This window comes from Canis aureus, chromosome 1 (genome assembly GCF_053574225.1).
Source record: "Canis aureus isolate CA01 chromosome 1, VMU_Caureus_v.1.0, whole genome shotgun sequence".
NCBI lineage: Eukaryota > Metazoa > Chordata > Mammalia > Carnivora > Canidae > Canis > Canis aureus.
Window position 1 is genome coordinate 117,978,820 of NC_135611.1, and position 15,962 is coordinate 117,994,781.

The 15,962-nt window shown below is 58.4% G+C and overlaps 1 protein-coding gene across 2 annotated transcripts; it reads right to left on the bottom strand.

The window, feature by feature from the left end:
• Nucleotides 1–1,068: 1,068 nt before the first annotated feature.
• On the bottom strand, nucleotides 1,069–14,700 carry LSR (lipolysis stimulated lipoprotein receptor). Of its 2 annotated transcripts, XM_077854879.1 has the most exons (10): nucleotides 14,542–14,700; nucleotides 13,012–13,356; nucleotides 7,825–7,944; nucleotides 5,977–6,033; nucleotides 5,267–5,413; nucleotides 2,655–2,816; nucleotides 2,440–2,499; nucleotides 2,208–2,339; nucleotides 1,307–1,935; nucleotides 1,069–1,214 (listed from the first exon to the last, which is right to left on the bottom strand). In XM_077854879.1, exons 1-10 carry the CDS (start codon nucleotides 14,648–14,650, stop codon nucleotides 1,179–1,181), a joined length of 1,797 nt encoding a protein of 598 aa, XP_077711005.1. In that variant the 5' UTR covers nucleotides 14,651–14,700; the 3' UTR covers nucleotides 1,069–1,178. The 2 variants fall into 2 exon arrangements, with proteins under 2 accessions (XP_077711005.1, XP_077711010.1); XM_077854884.1 differs by lacking the exon at nucleotides 5,977–6,033.
• Nucleotides 14,701–15,962: the final 1,262 nt, after the last annotated feature.

The window sequence follows — 15,962 nt, forward strand, 5'->3', positions numbered from 1 at the left end:
CGCTGATCACGGGGACAAACAGTGGGGTCATGTGAGGAGGAGATGCCGCCGCCGCCGCCGCCGCCGCTGCTCCTGCAGCCGCCGCCGCCGCCTCCGCCCGCCCGCCCGCCGGCTCCCGGCGGCTCCCGGCTCCGGGACGCAGCGCGGCCGCCCCCCGCCCGCTGCACGCGGCCCTCGGGCCTCCTTCCCTGAGCAGCGGCCGCCGCTGCCGCGACTTTTTTTTGAACCCGGCCCGCCCCGGATGGCTGCCGCCTGTCCCCCGGCTCGCCGGCTCGCGCGTCCGCCGCCCGGCCTGGCCCAGTCCGGCGGCGGATCGCTGCTGCAGCCGCCGCGGCTTTCTATTTTTTCCTCCTTTTTTTTCCTCCTTTACTTGAGCTGCGCGCGCGCGGCGGCGGCGGCGGCGGCGGCGGCGGCGGCGGCGGCGCGAGCCCGGGGCCGACGCGCGCGGGGGGAGGGCAGCCCCCGGGGAGCGCGCGCGCTGTGTCTCGGATGGCGGGCGGGCGCGCGCGGGCCCGGGTCTCGGCGGGGCGCGGGGTCGCCGCCGGCGCCTCCGCCTCCGCGGCCGCCCTGCACGCGCCGGCGGGCCGCCCGAGGGGAACGCGGGCCCGGATGGAACGCCGGGGGACCCGGAGGAGGGGCTGCGGCCGCCGGGGCCGAGGCGGGCTGCGGGGTCTGGACACAGTAAAGTAGGTCGGACTCGGGGGGAGGTGAACGGGGTTGAAGGGGAGAGGAGCGCGCACGCGCGCTCCCGGCGGCCGGTCGGAGGTGCGCGAAGGCGGAGGCCGGGGCGCATGCGCACGTCCGGGCGGGGCCGGGGCCGGGGCGCGCACGCAGGGCGGGGCGGAGTCGGCGCGGGGCACGTACTCCCGGCCCGGGGAGGAAGGCAGAGCCCGGGCGGCCCGCGGCCGCGGCGGGAGTCGGTCCGGGGGTTAGGCTGCACACGCGTCCGCGGGCTCCTGCACACTCGCGGGCGCGCACACGCACACGCACACGCACCCGCACACGCAGCAGCCGCCCGGGCTCCCCACCTCGCGCGGCAGAAGAAACACGTCCCGCTAGACACAGGCCTTGTGATCATAAGTTTTATTAGACTTAGGAGGGCAAGATCATCAATAGTTCCTCAAATTAAAAAAAAAAGAAAAAAAAAAAAGTACAAAAGGTACATACAAAACGTGAGATCAGACGATTAAACTCTCCCGACTCAGGGCCAAGTTCTGCGAGGGAGGAAGAAGAGGGGTGTGAGCTGGAGCCGACTGGTCGGGGTCCAGGAAGGGTCTTCTAGGGCTGGGAAGGAGGGGGCACTCACCTTCTTAAGCCTCCGCTCCCGTGAGGCCTGGGAGTCCGTCTCCGAGTAAGGGGGGGGCGCTGGGGGGTAGTAGGCCTCCTCCTCCTCTTCCTCCCTGTAAGCTCTCCTCCTCTCTGCTGGCCCCTTTTTCCTCAAAGCCTCTTCCAGTAGCCGCCCATCATACTGGGGGTCCCCAGACCTGGAGCCATCCTCCCGAGAGTCCCGGGAGCGGTGGTTGCGGGACCTAGGGTCAGCATGAGGGCGGTCTCTAGGCCTGAAGTCATCGTAGTGGGGATCCCGGGGGTGTGGAAACTCCCTTGGGCCATCTTGATCGTAGAGGTCATCTCGGCTTCGGCTTCTGGGACGACCGTAGGCTTGACCTCTCCTCCCCCGACTTGGGGGAGACCTCCTCCCTGATTCAGCAGAGCTCGGCCGGGTGAGGTCATCCAGCGCATCCACAGATCGGGCCCGGGGCCTCGCAGCCCCCCAGCCACTCCCTGGCCGCTCTGTGGGGGGCTCTTGCTCCCACCGTCTGGGACTCCGGGGGGAGTGGCGATCCCATTCCTCATCCCGGATTGGGGTAAGGGCAGGACCTCGGGACGGCCGGGATCTCCAGTCGTCCTCATGGAGGGAGGTGACTTCACTCATAGCTGTAGGGAAGGGGGGTGTCACTGACTGTGAGGTCAGGAACGCCAAGGCCCAGCACTGTCACCCACTTGGTCATATGCTTTCAAGGGGGCCCTAGACTTCTCATTTTTAAAGTGCTGACGTGCAGGGTGCTGTACACCTCTCACTGTGGCTGTGGTAGGGAAGGAGGTTCTATGTCCAGGATTTGCAGCAAGTGTACCTGGGGCAGGTGTCAGGGAGATGTGCCACTCCCTCCCCACTCAGGAACCCCTCCAACTGCAAGGCTCACACTCACCCCGCTCTACACGGCCATTGGGGGCGCCAGGTCGGGAGGGATCAAAGTTGGCCAGCTCTTTCTCCATGTAGTATAGGACCCGCATGGAGTCATCCTGCTGGCTGGCCTGAATCCTGTAGCCACTGCGGACTTCTAAGGACAGGAGTTGGAGGTGATCAGTGTAGGAGAACAGCTGCTGACCCAGCCCCCTCCCGTAAAGACTCGTCCAACCTTGTTAACAACTGGTTCTCACCAGAGGTCACGCTGCTGTCTGTGTCACGAAGCAGGGGTACCTGGGAGCTGTGGCCGCCAACTGAGGGAGATTGACCGAACCGTGAGTGGCTGTGCCCCCGAAACAAAGCTCTCCGTACCCAGCCCCCAGTCCCCTTCCTTCAGCCCCAGACCCCTTAGTACCCAAATGCCCAGCCTACCCCTGCCCCAGCCACTCGTGGTTCCACCAGGCCTCACCTGAGCTATTCCTGTCGAAGTCTCCAGGGTACCCGTTGTAGAGAGGCCCCATGGGAATCATGGCTGGCGGGGGCGGGGTCTTGGCAGGGGAGAGGTGAGCGTAGGTGCTGGGGGCGTATATGCTTGGGACGCCTGAAGTGGCAGCTTTGCCAGCTGCATACACTGGAGAGGACACACGTTATGAGAAGGCAGGGAGCCAAGCTGCCCTCTGCTGTGTTAGAGGGTCTGGAGGGACCTGTGCCCGGACCTTCTTTCCAACCCCCAGGTGTGGGGCTTCCCCAGACGCTTAGACTGGTTTCCACAGAGTTCGCGAGATTCAGGACATCAGCTTCACTGAACCCACACCTCCTGTGCTTCCTCACACAGGTTTTGGGGCAGGGGGTGCACGCTGGCAGCCACAGCTCCAATCTGGCTAGCTAATATGTTTGACTGTATGATGGTTTGCCAACATCGGATGAGGTTTTACATTCAACCCCAGCTCTGTAGCCACCTTATCAGGAGATGGGGCCACCCCAGGCCTGGGTTCTTACAGAGCAGTTGGGGGGCAAAGATGCCCCTTTAGATAAAGCCCATGTGTTAGACCCACTAGCCGGATTCAAGTGTTCCCTTTGGCAGGTAAGCCACCATTCCAGAAAATGCATCATCTGTGGGGAATCCCAAGCCCACTCCCTTATGGCTGCTGGGTTCTCCAGGCCCAGACGCAATGGGAATCATTCTGAGGCAGAAGCGTGGGAGCCTCAGAGTTCACTTGCCTCGGCCAAGAAGCAAAGTACCTCTAGTGTTTCCAGCCCGAGGGCCACACCCGCTCCCACCCTGGCGTGGTTCTAGGCCGGATAGCTCAAGGGCCAATCCTCCTTGCTGCCTTCCTCCCCAGGCAAGAGGCAGGGTTCAGGCGGCTGCTCTGGTGTCAGAGTCCCTGGGAAGCTGACAGGGCACTGGGGGACTCAGGAAGCCCCCTCCTCAGATTCAGTTTGGAAGCAGAAGGCTCAGCGCTCAGCAGCCCCAGGAGAAGCCCCTCAGTAGCTCAGGGGACCTGGCACTTCATAACCAGCCGCGGGAGTTGCTGTTCCTGGCAGGCTCGGCAGGGTTGTGGCCCTGGCAAAAGGAACCGGGTCTCCGCAGTGAGTTAATGGCTTCCCTGTTGGAAGTTTCAGGGTCTCAGGATGAAGGAACGTGGCCTTGGGACAGACATTTGCCATCCTGGCCCTGGCCTTCATGAGTGGGGTAACTGCAAACTTGGTTGCGGCCCCCAGAGCTGGGGGTGTCCCTCCTCACCTGTGATGGGGACTAACAGCCACCGCCTGAGCAGGAAGCCCTCAGCTAAAAATGACAAGAGAAACAGGACGGCCAGCAGAGCCTCCAGAGAGCAGCAACTTTGAGGAACCAGGTTACCCAGTGCTGAGTTCACAGTCATAAAATTAGCCAGTGTGGACCGAGCGGCAGCCCCGTGCAGGGCGCCCACACAGTCTTCCCTGGATGCTCACAACGCCTCATGGGAACCTTGCAAAGGAGACTGTCTCAGGGAGCGAGTGAGTGGCATCTGAGGTCACCCAGTGGCTGTGGCAGGCCTGAGATTTGCTTCCTGGCCCTTGGTCACCACCCGTGCTGACAGCAACACATCTGGCAGCTAGCGGGTGAGCAACATTTCATGTAGGCTGAGCCCCGTGCCAGGTGCCAGACAGTGGGGAGGCCACTCATCAGGCTTCCAAGCAGGTAACCCAGCCAGCCAGGCCTCACACCTCCACCTGCCTGAGCAACTACGACCTCACTGAGAGTTGCCATCCCCCAGAGGAGAAATGGGGCGGTGTGGCAAGAGGGAGACTCACTTGCTTCCTCTCTTCCCACTTCCCTATTGGGTTTGCTCCCTCCCCCTTCATCTCTGGTCCCACATCTGTCCCCAGTGCCCAAGAGACCTACTGTGACGTGCTAGAGATGTCCTTAAGCATAGAATCTGTGTAACACCCAGAGTGCCTGTGTGCATGGGGTTTTTGTAATTGTGTACATTATATCAGTGTTGTAAATCCTGTTTGGTTTCTTACCTTTTTCATTTAAAATTTTATTTTTAAAGGGAGCTTTACTGGGGGACCTGGGTGGCTCAGTCGGTTAAGCATCTGCCTTTGGCTCAAGTCATGATCCCGGGGTCCTGGGATGGTGCCCCCCATGCTGTTGGGTGTGGGGGGGGCGGCGGGGGAGGGTTCCTGCTCAGCAGGGAGCCTGCTTCCCCTTTCCCTCTGCCCATCCCGCCCCCTACTGGTGCTTCCTCTCTCTCTCTCTCTCTCTCTCTCTCTCTCTCAAATTAATAAAATCGTTGAACAAGGAAAAAAAGAAAAGCTGTATTTTCCAGTGAATGATGTTTTGGACTATCTGAATTTTTTTCCCATGTGGATAAATTATGCTTTCAAAACAAACAACTGAAAATAAGTGAAAAATTTAAAATAAATGAAAAGTTGGAAGTATGTAAATGATCATCTAAAACAGCAGATGCTCCTTGGCCCACCTTCTCCCAAATTGCTCACCCCACACCCTCCGGACCAATGGCACTGCAGATGGCTCCCTCCACCCCCTGAACCCAGGGGGAGGCCTGTGGGGGTGGGCATATGAGGGGCACTTACGGGCCTCGGGGCAGCAGCACTTCTCCGGGCAGCAGGGGCACCTGACATAGCAGCAGCAGGTGTGAGGGCAGCATTGACACCAGCAGATGCCCAGGAGGAGGAAGACGAGGAAGACAGCCAGGCAGACCACGACCACAAATAGCCAGTCTGCACAGAGAGAACAGGCCATGAGCAGGAGGCTGGGAGGGAAGAGGGGAAGAGGGACACAGGCACACAGGCACAGTGGGGCAATGCAGAGTCGGGGCCGAGAAGGGGGTGATGCCTACTGGGGAAGCTGCGATGCCTGCTGGATTCTCCAGCCCGATGCGGGGGGCACAGCAGCCGAGGGACGCCCACCCCCTCCGACCCAGGCCAGTCCTGAATTTAGGGAACCTACACTGGGCTCATCTGGCAAAGCCGAAAACGAGAGGTGACCTGGCTGGAGCGAGAACAGGATGTAGCTTCAGAGGAGGGTCAGAGAGCCAGCTGCCCAGATCCCACTCTCTAGAAGAGCACTGCAGGCACCAGTCAACAGGAGCCCCCTGCCTACACCCCAGGCCCCTCTGCAGCCAGCCCAGCCCCCCGCCGCCAAATCCCAGGGCCAGGTCACTAGGTGCCACAGAGCTGGAGTCAGGTAAGGTTAGTGGGGGTCCACAGGGAGCAATGTTTAGGTGGTGGAGAATACTTAGGAGCAGTAAACTGGGGGTTTGGGGGGGGACTCCACCCCGTACCTTCCATGGGCCCCGCCTGAAAACCAGGTAAGAGCTCGGCCACCCCCGAGGTCCTGCCTGGAGGGACAAAAGAGAGACAGATTATGCTGGCAAGGGCCAGCCCAGCCCGCCCCTACCCCGAAGCCAAGTTCAGGCTCATCTGGGTGAAGGTGTGTCCTGAAGCAGAGGGGCTGGTGGCCAAGGAGGGTCCTAGCACATGGTTCCTGCCCACCCACCCCCATGGATGCTATTTTCCAGAAGGCTTCCACATAATTTACCCACTCTCTCATCCCATGGGAAATTCTGTTGCCCCAGAGGGTTCCAGAACATACCCCACGGGTTTTGAAGGTTCAACCTCAGAGTGGGCACCCATCTTTTCCACATACATGGGTCCTATCACCCCAAAGGGCTCCATCTCCTGTGACAGGGACAGTCCTGTTCCATCAGGTGGGGTAGGCACGATGCCCTAGAGCCCATGAAAATGTTTTAATTTTATTTTAAAATCGGAAGGAAAAAAGAGTAATACTGAATATGTAGTAATTGTCTTTACAGCAACACAATCATAAACCATATGCCCATGAGGGCGGAAGTGCCACCGGCCCATAAAAATCATAGTAGGAACCTGCGTCCCAGCCCATTTCACGCATTCTGTCCCCTGTACAGACCCCATCTGCGGCCCAGCCGGTGCCTCCTCGAGGGCCACTGGCTGCTCTGTGCCCCACGAGGGTCCTACCGCCGGGGCACCCACACACCCCGTTCTGCATCAACAGGGCTCGCGCACTCGCTGCCACCTGCCCTCACGAGAAGGTTCTAGCATGCAGACCCAAAGTGGGGTCCCGTCCGTCAGGCCAAGACTGCTTGCAGAGAACACCAAGCCGTTCCTGCCTTTCTCACGCGCCTTCTCCCTCAGGTGTTCCAGAGACTTCGTGGTGTGATGACCTCATCGCTCGGACGATAATGGCCTGTGCACTCACGGGCCTCGCGCTTTAACAGTTTCCTGCTTTCAGTTTGTAACTAGCGTCAGGCAACCGTAGACGTCACCCACAAAAACTCAGACGGAAACTCTTTTGAGATCCTTAAGGGTTCTTTAAAGTGTTAAGCAGGTCCTGACGCTACGTTTTGAGAAATGCTAGACTGTGTGTTCTAGCAACGGACACACAGAGTTCTCCGGGTCACTGCTGCGTGCGCGGTCACCCAACGTGAGGTCTGTGATCCGAGCGCCCTGGAGCATGCCCCCGTCATGTGTGCTCATTCACACATGCGTTTCCTTGCATCATGCGTGCGATGATGGCAACGTACAGCCCCGCAGCACCGCACACACAGCACACGCCTCCCAAGGCCATAGGTGTTGGCTGCAACAGAGCATACGGCTAATGGTGGCATCCCCTCGAGGCAGGGGGGCATCAGGGCCAGCGGGGGGCTGCTGGTGGGTACCCCACCCTGCCCTTAAGCATGTGGAGGCGGCCTCATCCTGAGCTTTGGGTGGCCCTGGGGATGTGGCAGGTGGGTCCAACCCCCACCCCCCCAGTTAGACACACCATCTGCCCTCCTCACTCACTGCCAATTAACTCTAAAAATGGGGGGATTTTTAAAAAAAGAGACCGGGAAGAGGTAGGGTCCCCAATTCTCTCCACTCTCAATTTGGCTCTGGCTTATCTGAAATGTGGGGGGGAGGGGGTCCTTGCCTGGGGTGCAGGGCACAGAGAAGCCCCCGTGACTGGCGGTGCCATGAGCGGAGAGCAAAGCAGGCGACAGAGTCCAGAGAGCGAGCGGAAGGGCAGAGGGCAGACACACAGAAGTGGCTGAAGAAGGGGGCCCTGGTCCCGGTTCCCAACCCCTTCCCAGGCCCTCAGGGCCCAACCCACTCACCCAGGACGATGAGCTCTGCATAGGCCTCGTTGTTCCCCTGGAGGTCCTGGGCCGAGACCACGGAGCAGTAATACACGCCACTGTCCCCCCAACCGGTCTGGTCAAAGGTCAGGTCAGCATCTGCAACAGGAGAGGGGTGAGGACACCTCGGGAGAGGATCAGAGCCTCCCCACGAGCACAGCAGGAAGGAACGGGGCACGAGAGCGGGGCTGCCGACGGCCCGGGGAACGTTACAGAATTTGTACCAAGGGTGTGCTACGTTTTAGGATCTGCTGTAAACACTTAGTGAGCACAGGGTATTTCAACAAGTCTGTGAGGTGGGTCCTGTTACCTTTCCTGTTCTATAGATGAGAAACGAGGTCTGGCAAGGTTACCTAATCTGCCCCGTCCGAGTCATCAGTGGTGGAGCTGGATGGTCCGAGTCCAGAGCCTGGGCTGCAGTTATGGCCATCCTCTTACCTCTTCTCACGGCTAGGGTAACTCCCCGGACTCGAACCACCCCAGAACCTGGTGCCGACCCAGGGGCAAGGGGCCAGGGGCCTGGGGGGCGGGGCGAGGCAGAGATAAGTAGGCCAGATTCCAAAGATCAGGTGCCGCCCAGGCGTGAGACAGAGTGGCTGTGACAGAGAGATGAGGGCCGCCCCCAGTTCTGGAGTCGTGGGCCCCACATTCCAGGTCAGGCCTGGCGCTTAGGACGCTCAGGCTGGCAAGGAGCCTGTCAATTATGGCAGTAATAAAAGTCTTTCAGCACATCCGGTTTGCTCTCTACTCCTCAGGCCCTAATTAGTTAAAGCCCTTCAGTCATTCACTCACGTGGGTCAGGTGGGTGGAGGACCGCAGATGTGAATGGGCAGAGAGGAGCACCCCCAGAGCTCCCCAGCCGCTCTTGCTCCCTGGCTCCTGCCGACCTGCCCACCTCCTCGCCCCACGCACCCCCTGCCCTTCTCCAGGCCGACTCGGGGGATAGTAACCGTGTGCACCCCAGTCCGTTGCTGAGGGAATAAAAGAACTGGAGCCTTCTTCCTTCTTCAAAAGACCTCACGTCTATAGAAAAACCCTCCCGAGGTGCCTGGGTGGCTTCATCAGTCAAGCGTCTGACTCCTGATTTCAGCTCCAGTTGTGATCTCAGGGTCATGAGATGGAGGGAGCCCTGTCTCCCTGCCTCGGGCTCCATGCTCATCGGGGAGTCTGCTTGGGATTCTCTCTCCCTCTGCCCCTCTCCCACACCCACCCTCTCTGAAAAAAAAAAAAAAAAAAAAGAGAGAGAGAGAGAGAGAGAAAGAAAAACCCTCCTATTGATGTCTTGGGCCTGTACTTCCAGGGCTCGTGCTACTCCCTCTGGCCGGCACTGGCTTCCCAGATGCTCACAGGGCTCGTTCCATCCTGCAAGCGTATCCCCGGCCTGGCCTGACTGCTCAACTGTTATCAGCCACCTTAGGGGCTGACCCTCCATGACCCCACACCCAGGAGAATGCAGGCTCCATGCAAGCATAATCCGGCGTGTCCTGGCCACTGCTGGGCCCCCAATGCTTGACACGGGGCCTTGGCCAGGACCTGGAAATGAACCCCTTCCCTCTTCATGCCCCCCTTCCTTAGCTCTTATTGTCCATTCCAGCATTCCGGACACATGGCTAAACTCAAACAGGCACTTGATACACTCATTCAATATTCAATACATAATTACCAAATGCACCCTATGTTCCCGGCAGTATCTGAGGCCCCGCCATCCTAGAGAACAGCAGTTCTCAAAATCGGATCTGTGGACCTTGAGGTCCCCCCAGAATCTTTTCAGGGCATCCTTGAGGTCAAGGTTATTATCATAATAATACTAAGATGTTATGTGCCTTTTTCACCTAATCGCTCAGGAGTATGCGGTGAAGTTTTTCAGAGGCTCCAGGGTTGTGCTGTCACAATAAACTGAATGTAGAAGCAGCTTTGAGAAACCCGCCTCTTCTACTATTCAGGCAGACTTGAAGGAGGCGTGCAAAAATATAAAGCTAAAGCAACACCATACTCTTCATTACCGTTTTTTGCTTTGTTTTGGAAAATACAGTTATTTCTTCATAAAAAGCATGTTATGTATATTAACCTATAATGAGTTTGGTTATTGTCATGTTAAATATTTTTCAAACTTCCCTCAGTGTGCTAGATATAAAAACAAAGTTCTTTGAAGAATTTAAGAGTGAAAAAGAAAAAGCATAGAGGTCCGACAACCAACACATTTGAGAACCACTGCCACAGACAGGAGATATGAATCCCTGTGCTTACGAGCTTAGATCCTAACTGGGAGAGAAAGACAAACAAACAAATGTAAATAGGTCACATCAGATGGTGATAAGCTGTATGGAGAAAACTGATCAGGAAAAGCAGACAGAAAGTGCCAGAGTGGAGGTGGGAGTTGTGCAAATTTAAAAGGTGACAGGGAAGCCCTTCAGGTAAGGTGACCTTCCGAGTAGTCGCGAAGGGGTGGAGGACACGCCACGGTCACATGTCTAGCCACCAATTATTGAGCTCTGTCTGCACTGGGTCCCTTTCCACGTATTTGCTCACTGAAACCTCACAAAACGCTCTACTACGTGCTCCTAAATCTTCCTGATTCACCATAACACCCTGTCGGCCCATCAGTTTTCAATTTTTCCACCTATGTCCTTAAATCAGACTGTAACCACATCTCTCCAAAATCAGAGCTCAGGGGCAGGTTCCCTACCCAATGCTGAGGAGGTGGATGGGAATCCCGTGCTACTGCCAAAGTTCATAGGCCGGGAGTTGAAATCTGGGCGCCATTGGGCCGGATCCCAGCCTCAGTGTGTTTTGTTTGGCCCGCATAATGTTTTCAAAGCCCACAAAAAATATGGCCTTCCAGCTTCTTTTGATCAATTCTAAGGCCTGGGCCCACCCCCTTCCTGCAAGGCGCACCCTGTTCCCGGTCTATGTCTGGTCCTGACATCACTTTGGCTGGGCATTGGCTTCATTGTTTTAGGTGCCAGGAGATGCTGGGTCTTCAGTTGAGAACAGAAGTGGGGCCTTCTCCAAATTCCTGGGTTCCTTATCTGTAGAGAGCAGAGGCAGCCCTCATCTCAGGGGTCCCATGGGCTCTTTTTAGCACTAATGGGTGGGAAGGGAGCCCCAAGCAGCCTGATGAGGTAGAAACAAGGCTCCTATCCTGGGGCTCCAGGTCACCCAAAGTGGGGAGGAATGCAGGGGTAGTAGGAGCCACCCTGGGCTGATGGACACCGAGGGTGCGCAGTGTTAGTTTATCTGGGACAACTTTCGGTTAAAACCCGGACAGCTGGTGCCCCCAGGAGCACCAAAAGGAGGTCCACTTTTCTCCATCCTCAAAGCTGGAGTGGAGGAAGCTCCTACGGCTCCCGGGTTTCCTGAGAGGACGCGCACACAATGGGTATTTACAAATTATGGCCTGTATCAAACACCCGAGCACGTCAAGGCAGCTTGAAACACCCAAACCCATGAGGCCTATGGAACACAGACAGTCTACCCCAGGAGAGCCTGAAGGTCACTCTCAGCAGAGGAGGCACAATTCCAGCTGGCCTTCAAGGACACTCTCGGTTTTGGGGTTATCCTGACTGGGCTGCTGGGCCATTGTGCCCGGTCCAGGCCAGAGAGGGTGCTGGGTAATGGGGAGGGGCCCATACAGGTTGAACCCCCAAGAAGCTCTCCCACCGCTGGAACAGCAGGATGCCTCAGGTTGAGCTGCTCAGGAAAATTCAAAGCAAGCAGATCCAGTCCCCCCTCCCCCAAACACGACTGAAGGGCTGGGTCCCTGGACACCTGCCTCTCATCCACAGACTAGCAAAGACCCCTCCCTTCAACCCCTCTGTCCCCAAGCCCAGGATGAAGACTCTAATCCTTGTGTAAGACGGTAAGAGGATAAATCCATTAAGTGAGTTGAGTGTTTTCATCCCTTGCCCACTGCAGTCCGTCACCTTCCTCGAGGTGCTTTAGGGACTGGTCCTTCTAAAACCACATTCGCAAAAGATCTTAACGGTGGGCACCCGAGCCATTCCATTTAGCACATGGTCCTATTTGGTTTCCTTTCCTCTTGCTCTTTATCTGCCTGTTTACTGCCTGTGTCACCCCACTAGAATGTCATCTCCTTGAGGGCAGGGACCACGGCTGTCCCGATCACCACTTACATCCCCAGCACAACAGCAGCACCGACACTTAGGAGACGCTCGATAACTACCAAAAGAATGAGTGAACGACTCCCCACCTCCCTCTTACTTAGTCCCAACAGGCACTTCCTATTAGCTGGCAGCATTACGGTTAAGTGCAAGACTTCTGAGGGGTGCCTGGGTTCCAATTCCAGCTCCAGCTCCTTCCTAGCTCTGTGCCTAGACAGCCACTTGACCTCTCGGTGCCCCGGATGCTGTGAGTATAAAATGTGGTTGTGAGGACTGTATGGGACAAAGTGTGCAAGGTGCCTGGCAAGTTATAGGCTTTATCTGTTAAAAGCTCTCATCCTGTCAGTTCACTCAGGTTACCTCCTTGGTGAGCCCTTTGCTGACCACTCTGGGGCAAGTACAGGGGTCACAAGCTTGGAGAGGAGACCCAAAGTGGCTCACTTAGCCCCTTAGAATCCCAGCCCTGTTACCAGCTTTGTAACCCTGTGCAAGTCGCTTTACCTCTCCAGACCTGCATAAAATGACAACAGATCACACAATCACTGTGTGGTCTAAATGAGTTCATCCACATAAACCTGGATTAGAGCCTGGCACTTGGGAGGCCTCTAGAAGTTGTTATTTATATACAAGTTACTTACTGTTGCTGGAACTAGTATTATTATAGAACCCCCTGCTTCTCTTCTTTACCCTTGCATGTCCCAAGCACTTGATAGGATATGTTGTATTATCTCATTTGTCTCCCTCACCGGAATGCAAGCTCCCGGAGGGAAGGGTTTTGATGAATGTGTTTACTGCTGTATTCCCAGCTTCAAACGGTGCCTGTATATGTTAGGTGCTCGATGAATCTTTGTTGTTAAACAGTCTAGATGGCTGGACAAATGGGTGGATGGAAGGAGGGATTCCTCCCTTCATCAATCGTTTCAGACACTGGTGCTCAAGAGCTTTGAAGTGGGAAGCCAGGTTGGACACAAGGGAGTCACCACCACCATCACCACCACCACCACCCAAGCAAGCCCAGCCCCATCCCCTGCCCCGCCCGACATACTTCCTGTGATGGTGATCCTCCGGCCCTGGTAGTAGTCTCCCAGGGTCACAGCATTGCCCTGCTTGGTGGCCACGACCCGGACCGTGCGCATGCTGTCCTGGCACTCCACATACGGGTTGTAGCCGGGGTTACCGGCTGCCAGCTGGGCATTCAGCTGGTTGTCAGCACTGGCTGGGGAGAAGGCATCGGCGATACGGTCGCGGCAGAAAGACTTGTACTTCCAGATCACGATGGGTGCCGTAGGGGTTGTGGTCAATTGGTAAGTGCAGGGCAGGGTCACCGGCTGGAATAGGATCACCACGTGGTAGGGGTCTGATACAGTCACCTGGATGGCACTGGCAGGGGCTGAGGGCGAGAGGAATGTTAGCAGGGCCTCTGTGAGCTCAGGGAGGTACTTCATTCAGCAGGAATGTGCAACACCACTTGTCACCAGTTTGACATTTAAAAGTATAATGGTTTTACAGAGCGCCTAGCACACATTGTTTCTTAATCCCTGGGACCGGTAGGTTCCGATAATCATGCCCATTTTATAGACCCATGGGGCTAACGTGGCAAATACAAAGTTGCACAGCCAGATTTCTTGGAACATCCTGTTCATCCCTCTTTCCAAAGCGTGGCCTCTGAACCACCCCAGCTCCCTCTTCCCTTAGCCATTCCCTCATGGAAAAGGCCACCACTGTGGCCTGTACAGGAAAGCGCACATGACCACCACAAAGCCGCACTCAAGGCCCTCCTGCAGAAAACCACCGCTAAAGGTTCCAAGTTATGCAGGGGTTTGGGGAGGAAGGGGGAGATGGTGGAGTTTTTCTATTCAACTATTTTGCCATGGAGTAGGTAAAGCCCCCATGGTGTCTCCATCAGCCTCCCACCTCGCCCTACCCAAAGCCAATTCAAATAAACACAACAAAAGTGCTTGGGGAAAGATAAGTCCCCTCCACACCCGCACCCGCACCCAAACAAACGCCCCATCCAGCTGAAAGCTTGCCAGCAGAAGGGGATTTCACACCGAATCCACACGTCCATCCCACCAGACCCTTAAGAGGACACTTCGGGACACTGGTTAGGACTGGAGTCCCCAGTCCTACACCCGCTCCAGGCCTGGGCACTGTTTCTTGAACTCTCTCTCCAGGAAGCGTCGGATCCAGCCCTCCTGCGTCCGCTCCCCGTTACCTCAAGGCTTAGAAACCTTAAGGTGCGCCCAAGTCCCCATCCTGGCCCTTCCCAGTGCTCGCGGGTGGGGTGGGGGGTCCTCCGTCCCTACACCACAAAGAGTCCCATTCTCCTCGCCGCTCCAGGGCTCGCGGTCCGGGGAGTTTCACTTCCTGCTGTCTCCGAACAAGGGCGGGGGAGCGCTCCCCGACTCCAAGGAGCAACTCCTCTCACTCCGGCACCCAAAGATTTCCCGAGACCCTCGGGATCAGCAGATCCCGGCCTCGGCTCGCCCCCTCCCCCAGCCCTCCTGCCCGCTCGGCGGTGGGGACTCCATCCATCGCCCTCCGCTGTGCCCTCCCGCCGCCCCGCTCTCCCTACCTGCGCACAAGGTGCTGAGAAAGAGGCACCCGAAGACGACCGCGCCCCAGCCCCGAGAGGCCGGCCGGGGGCCCACCCCCCCGGGGAGCCCGCGGGCCACTGGCGCCATCGCGGCCGTCTGGGCGCGCCCGGCCCGCGCGTCCCCTACTTGGTACCGAGAGGGTCGGGGGCGCGGCGCGCACCAAGGCGGGGAGGGGTGCAGTCTCCTCCCCTTCCCGCCTCCGCTCCGTGGCCCCCTAGAAGCCCACTCTGCCCCTGTCCCAGGACGTTAAAGGGCGGAAATAACGTGGACGAGGAGCACGGCTCCAGCTTTCGGGGAGAAACTTGCCCGACCCCCGGTGGCTCCCCGAGCCTCTCCACCCCCGCGCACTCGGGGGAATGGATCGGCCCAGGTACACGGGGCGAGCGCGCAGGGCTGGGCCCGGGGGTGGGCGGCGGGGAGGGGCTCCTCCGCCTCCCTCCCCGGAAGTGGGCTGACCCAGGTGCGCCCCGGCCCCCGAGGGTCGGAACCAAGTGACCAGCCCGCCGGGAGGGCGCCTGCACACTGGGGCTGCTGGCCCGCCCTGTCCTGCCCGGGCGGAGCCGAGCGGAGCGGAGCTCGCGAGGCCCGAGGCTCCACCCGGGTGATTCACCTGTTGACGGGGGCGGGTCTCTGGCTGCACCTGTTCCCGCTCTGCCCACACCCCCCTCCCGGCTGACGATGGTCCCGCCTAGGTACACCCCGCGGGGAGGGGCGCGGCTCGGCGAGCGCGGGGCAGGACCGGCTCCCTTGCAGCGGCCGCGGAGGCGCGGGGCGCCCTTGTGCCTTCCACTTAGAAACTTCTGGATTGGAAGCTCTGCCCTCTTAGGGACGCTCGAGGGGAACCGGGCCCGGGAAAAGTTGGAATTCTCTCTCGGAAGTTTTGCGCCCCCCCCCCCCCCCCCCCCCGGTTGCAGAGTCGCGGTGCAGCCCGGGGCATCCCCGGCCCCGGACACTCCGGCTCTTAAAGGGGCCGAGCGGAGGCGCGGAACCAGGGATAGGTTTCCGCTTAAGGATTGCCGGGGAGGGATCCCTGGGTGGCGCAGCGGTTTAGCACCTGCCTTTGGCCCAGGGCGCGATCCTGGAGACCCGGGATCGAATCCCACGTCGGGCTCCCGGTGCATGGAGCCTGCTTCTCCCTCTGCCTATGTCTCTGCCTCTCTCTCTCTCTCTCTCTCTCTCTCTCTCTCTCTCTCTCTCTCATAAATAAGAAAAAAAAAAAAAAAGGATTGCCGGGGACCCGGGGACTGGGCCACCTGCGCCCCAGGGTGGGGCGCGTCGAGGCACCCCAAGAGCGGGGCGTTCAGCGCGCCTCTTCTGCCCCCCGAAGGCGGCTGGGGGAAGCGCCTCCTGGGAAACCCTAGGCGCTTTCTGGGAGAGACCCGGAGGGAGACGGCAAGCC

Coding starts and splice junctions, on each gene's coding strand:
- LSR (XM_077854879.1), bottom strand. CDS start 14,650: ATGGCGCCAGTGGCCCGCGGGCTCCCCGGGGGGGTGGGCCCCCGGCCG. Junction 5,414..5,976: donor TCAGGCGGGGCCCATGGAAG/GTACGGGGTGGA, acceptor CTCTCTGTGCAG/ACTGGCTATTTGTGGTCGTG. Junction 1,936..2,207: donor CAATGGCCGTGTAGAGCGGG/GTGAGTGTGAGC, acceptor CCTTCCCTACAG/CTATGAGTGAAGTCACCTCC.